General features: G+C 38.2%; 1 protein-coding gene across 1 annotated transcript; it reads right to left on the bottom strand.

The window, feature by feature from the left end:
* Positions 1-4653: 4653 nt before the first annotated feature.
* LOC149265020 (uncharacterized) lies at positions 4654-5422 on the bottom strand. The gene has a single exon (XM_089391170.1). The coding sequence runs from the start codon at positions 5373-5375 to the stop codon at positions 4950-4952; it is 426 nt and encodes a 141-aa protein (XP_089247296.1). The 5' UTR covers positions 5376-5422; the 3' UTR covers positions 4654-4949.
* Between the last annotated feature and the right edge of the window lie 656 nt (positions 5423-6078).

Raw genomic sequence — 6078 nt, 5'->3', positions numbered from 1 at the left:
GTTCCCGGCCCTTCCCCCATGATTAATATTCTTGATAAACTTGACATTCTCTATGGAAATGTCAAATCCTGGCAGAAGTAGAAGCTTAGAGACCTTCGAAAGGAACTCATTGACATCCAACGAGAACTGGATTTGATTCTGCCCATGATGTCCTCCCACTGTCTTTCTACTACTACTTGGTCTCGTATACAAACCCTTGAACCTAAGAAGAAGAATCTCCTTTCTATTGAGGAATCCACATGGAGATTGAAACGTCGAGATTTATAGATTAAGGAGGGTGATCGCAACACCATATTCTTCCATCGTTATGCAAATCATCGTCGTAACATCAACATTATATGGGAGATTAATGATGCTGAAGGGGAAATTCACCAGACACAAGAAGGGATTAGTAACGTTGTTTTTCATTATTTTCAAAATGCATATGGCCATAATGAAAATATTATTGCTGAGGACCTCATCTGGGGGATAGATCCATATCTGGTTATGTTTGATGTGGAGAAAAATGATGAATTTTATAAGGAGGTCACCGAGGGCGAATTACTAGGCGTCCTAAAATCGTTTAAGGGTGATAAAAGTCCGGGTCCAGACGGATGGACGATTGAACTCTTCATCCATTTTTTTGAACTTTTCAAAAAAGTCTTACTAGATATGGTGGAGGAGTCGCGGACCACGGGTTTCATTCATCATCATATCACCTCCACATATCTTACCCTCATTCCAAAGCGCAATCCTCCCAAGTGCTTCTCAGACTTCAAGCCTATATCACTCTACAATCTCATATATAAAATCATATCTAAGACCATTTATGGTCGCATGCACAGTACTCTTTCTCGCTACATCTCACCTGAACAACATGGTTTTCTCCAGGATAGGCTTATTCACAACGCTGTTGCTAATGCACAAGAGGGCTTGCACACGATCCATACTAAGCATTCAAATGCTGCAATTTTACAAGTTGACCTTTAGAAGGCTTATGACTGTCGGGATTGGGGTTATCTCAGACTTGTCCTCACCAAAATTGGTTTTCGACCCGTATGTGTTGATTGGATCATGGCCTGTGTTGACAATGTCAACTATGTAGTTATCATTAATGGATATCCATCAAAGTTCTTCCGCGCTGGCCGGGGTCTTCGTCAGGGATGCTCCCTCTCCCCACTACTTTTCATCCTGGCGATGGATGGATTGAGCTTGCACATAAAAAAGGCGGTTCAGTTGGATCAATTCTAGCCTCTGATGATGGGAAACAACATCAACATTTCTCATAATTTCTTCGTTGACGATATTCTCATTATGGGTATGCTATGTCGATTTGCTTGGTTATGTCTTTTTCACATTTTCAGAAGATTTGCAAACGCTACTGGCTTGCATATGAATGTTAATAAATCCGTTATATATTATGGTCAATGTGATATGGATTCTATTGCATATATCAAAGGAATATTTGGCATTTAGGCAATGCCGATACAAAATGGTATGAAATACCTCGGATACCGTATCAAACCATGTTGCTACAGAGTTGCTGATTGGCAATGGCTTGCTGACCATTTTTTCAAAAAAATATCTGGGTGGGAGTTTAGGTGTTTATCTCTGGGGGGTCGGGTTATACTCACCCAAGAGGTCGTGTCTCAATTGGGGGTTTATTGGGCACATCTTTTTCATATCCCCGCCTCTATTATAAACTATCTAAATCACTTAATGGCTAACTTCATCTGGGGGGGGGAGCCACAATAAAAAAAAATACCACTTGGTCAAATTATCCACCATCACTTTTCCAAAGGGTATGGGGGGATGGGGCATCATGGACCTCCGTCGGTTTTGGAGGTCACTACTGATCAAATCCTTTTGGAGGGCCATTTTTGGATCTAGCACATGGAGCAAGATCATCCAGCACAAATATCTTAAGGATAAAGACTTCTTATTTTGGTACCGAAAAGGAACCATTGGCATCAAATAGGGATCGGCTATCTGGGTTAGTTTTCTGAAAATGGGAAAAAAATTATTCAACATCTTGCTTGGAGGTTACAAACAGGCCATCGCATCCTTATTGTCATAGACCTAATTCTGGGTGCTGGAATAGAATGTAAATTTTCTGAGAGGCTTATTCACTTCCTTAATGGTCGTGGCATATATTCTGGGGACAAGTCATTGAACGTTGGCAGGGATCGGTCCCCATATGGAAAAATGCAGAGGAGATTGGGTTGTATGGACAAATGGAAATGGAATGGAACAGGATAATTTCTAGTATGAAACACATTGGCATCTGCCACAGTGGCTGACACATATACAACCCTCTACAACTTGGAAGCTAGACAGAGGGAGCATCAAGTCTTATTTGCATTCTGGAAAACAAAAATTCCATACAAAATTATCATCTTCACATGGCTGGTCTACCACAACAGAAATCTTATTTGGTAGAATCTGCAGAAAAGACAATGGCATGGTCCTGGCATGTGCTCCATATGCAAAAGTGTTGTTGAAGATAATAATCATATTTTTCTCCATTGCCATCATACTATTCAGGTATGGAAAAAACTATCAACTCTCATTGGCTTTCCATATATACAACATGATTGCATTGTGAATTCTCTAAAATGGTGGAGTACTCAGAAAACTTCTTGGAAAGCCATCCCACTTTTCCTTTTCTAAGCAATCTGGAATTGGAGAAATAGGTATATTTTCCAGAATTCTCCCAATGATTTTTATATGATTGTTGATAGAATCATCACAAATCTATCCATTTACTCCACACAAACCCCATGCTTTAATATCCAACCTCACAAGCAAGTCAATACTTAGCTCATATATCCTATGGGGTTTTTTGATGGGACTGCACAAAGGAATTCCTGTGGTTGTGGATTTTGGATTGCCATGTCTACTGAATTGTCATACAGGGTCCATTGGAATGGCGGTTGCAGCACCAACACCAAGGCGGAAGCTATGGCCCTATGGAGACTCTTATGGTTCAACAATTTCCTTGATAATCCCCATATACATCTATATGGAGATTCAAAGGTCATCATTGACCAGGTCATGGGGAAAGCAGTCATAAACAACCCCATGTTACAGGGCTGGCTGGAGAGGATTGATCTACTTTGGCATCATCTCAGTGACTCCACAATTCAACACATTGGCAGAGAACAAAACAAGGAAGCAAATAGACTATCCAAAAAGGGATTGCAGGTTTTGAATGGAAAATGGTCCTTGGAGATTACATGGGATCATAATATTTTTTATATGGGGGATTTAACATTTCCAGGATAATACTCTTCATTCTCTGTCTATCTTTTTTGTATTTTTGTGTACATGCTTTTTGCTTCAGCGCATCAGATGACCGGCTATGCGATGGAAAGATACTAGTTAGACATTACCTGATCTGTTAGTATGTTTTTTACATTCGGAACCATGTTTTGATTCAGATATTTTGATCACCGATTCTGGGCACTTGGCCTGTGCTTTCTATGTAGTTTTATATAATATAATCTATGTGCTTTCTATATAGTTTTATATGATATAATCTATGGGATTGCGAAGCATTTATGCTCTCATCCATCCCTGGAATGAAGATATGATGTGAACTACTTCATATACATTCTACACTTATAATATAATATCCTACTTTTTCCTTCTTGAAAAAAAACAAACATAAATATTTGAAATATATATCAATATTTATCCGTCATTTAATATATATATATATATATATATTTAAAAATTCACAATTTTTTTAATTAACGTACTCTGAATTAATATGGTACAAGTTAATGATACTTGGAGACGCCTCAATAATATTTGTGTATACCGTTTATCTCAGTATAAGCGCACACTAATTTTAAGACAAAAGGAGATTTATATTTTTGTAAATTTTAAGTCGGGTACATTTACAAATCTCACACAGATTCAAAATAAAATTTCAAATATGACCCCAGTTATCTTATAATTCATGTCTAGGATTTCAATCTGGTAAAACTACAAATCTGATACAAATTTAAGATGGCAAGAGTTGTATCGCAAGACAAAGTTTACTCACTCTTCACTGATCCAAATAATAAAAAAATAAATTAAATCAAAATCAAAATCAAAATAGGAAAGTTCGAAGCAGAATTTTTAATAATAAAATTTAGCAAACAATAAAAAAAATTAAATAAAAATCAAAATAGGAAAGTTCGGATTTTTAAGAAACATAGGTTTTAACCATAAAAATTGGTATAATCTAATTTAGTAATATTTTTTTAAGATATGGTTTTTTGGGTTATTTTTAATAAATGGTTATTTTTAATAAAAATTTGATGGAATTTTTTTAAAACGTTTAAGTTGTTTAATTTATAGAATTTGAGTACTTGTTTTCAACGGGCTGAATTCATTTATGCATTCAAAATGTATTTTAAACCATAAAAAATCACATTTTTGTTTGAAATTGTATAGCCAAATTTAGATGAAAAAACCTCTACAAGTTAGATTACACCATAAAATTTTGGGTTAATTCCTTTCCAACATAATTCTCAAATTTATCTAAAAATAATGGAAATTTGGGCATGATATTTGCCAAAATCTAACAGAAATGTTGAGAAATCTGAGTTACAGCAGTCAAACTTCAAAACTTTGAATCCGCAAACAAATTTATAACCTCCATGAACAATTCCTAAGCTGCTCTATACTTTGTGCCACCACCATTGTCAGGTCTGAAGACATCTTGCCTACTTATACAAATCCAGAGAGTGAAGTCATGGCAATGCCTTACAATTACACTTTCCGGTGACCGGAATATATACTCTACCCTAGTCTCCCCATTAATGATCTCCTTTTCTCAAATTTAATTACCGGCAGCGGATAGAATTCCCGCTCGCGTGGAAAAAGCCTCACTCCAACTTATTATTTGGAAGCAAACCCGACGAAGCCGCGAGTTACTAACGCCAAATCTACCATCACATTACCCGGATGCGTCCGTTTCAGCAGCCCCAGCATAGGGTAGGGCGACCTACAGCCTTCTTCTGTAGGGCGACCACCGCTGCCCGCCCCACATTCTCATTCTCGTTCCCACGGCTGCCGAAGATAAATTTCCTGAGACTCAACAGCTTACCCTTCGTCGTCGATCCGGGCTTCTTGTTGTCCATGTGCTTCGACGCCTTGTCCCATGTCTGTTTCAACTTGATCTGCCCCATACAACCAATCTCGGGAGAGCTTGGTTCGCTGGATTCGAACCCGGCACCTTTGCGCGGAATTAGAGAGCCCCATTGCGCTTTTGCGGGGCGAGGCCTGGTGGAATACGTATAGTCTCTGTCAGGACTGAAGGGAGCCGCAGACAAGACTGCAATCGGCGTTCTGATCACATGGAACGAATTCGTTAGCATTGGCCGTCCCGGACTTGCGGCCATTTCGTCCGATCGAATCGGCCTGCAACTAAATGCATAACATTAGTTAATCGCTTCCTCCCAATTGCGCATGTTAAAGGGATTTGAACCCACCCACTACTTGCTTGTGGGGAGTTGGGATTGTGAATAGATTTCACGATCCAGCCCTTCAAGCTGCGAATTTCTGTGTGAACTCATTATGGGGAGGTTTATTTTTCTTTTCTAGACCAGGGAAGCGTAGTCAATTATGAACCACCATTAATTTTTCTTCTGCATATTGACTAATATAAACAGCTACAGGCCGTTCCCTATATTGACCATTGATATAAAAGACAGAGCGCACTTCAATTTTTCCATGTGTGCAACTACCCACACTTCTCGTTCACAGACCGCATTATGTATTATATATATAAAAGACAGTGCGCACTTGCATTTTTCCATGTGTTGAACGACCCAGCCTTCTTGTTTACAGGCCGCATTGTTTATATAATCCTATAGATACGACATAATTTTACCTCCAAGCTGGCTATGAGACTAACATAAATTCAAAAATCATGGTTGAAATTAGAGGGATGCGTAACGTTTTATATCACTTATATTATAGTATATCAAACAAATAAAGAGTGATGATTTGACAGTACATCACTCCCACTCCACTAAGTCAAAATTTAATTGATTTAAAAGAGAAGATTTTTGCCCGCAGTGTAAATAGGTCATAATTTTGTTC

Source organism: Pinus tabuliformis, chromosome 6 (genome assembly GCF_031772625.1).
Source record: "Pinus tabuliformis cultivar Carrire ecotype Pingquan chromosome 6, CPIR1, whole genome shotgun sequence".
In the NCBI taxonomy this organism is placed as follows: domain Eukaryota; kingdom Viridiplantae; phylum Streptophyta; class Pinopsida; order Pinales; family Pinaceae; genus Pinus; species Pinus tabuliformis.
Note: the sequence above shows the minus strand (reverse complement) of the source record. Positions and strands in the feature narration are given on the sequence as shown.

What these genes read in the sequence shown, in the direction of transcription:
- LOC149265020 (XM_089391170.1), bottom strand. Translation starts at nt 5,375, where the DNA reads ATGGCCGCAAGTCCGGGACGGCCAATGCTAACGAATTCGTTCCATGTG.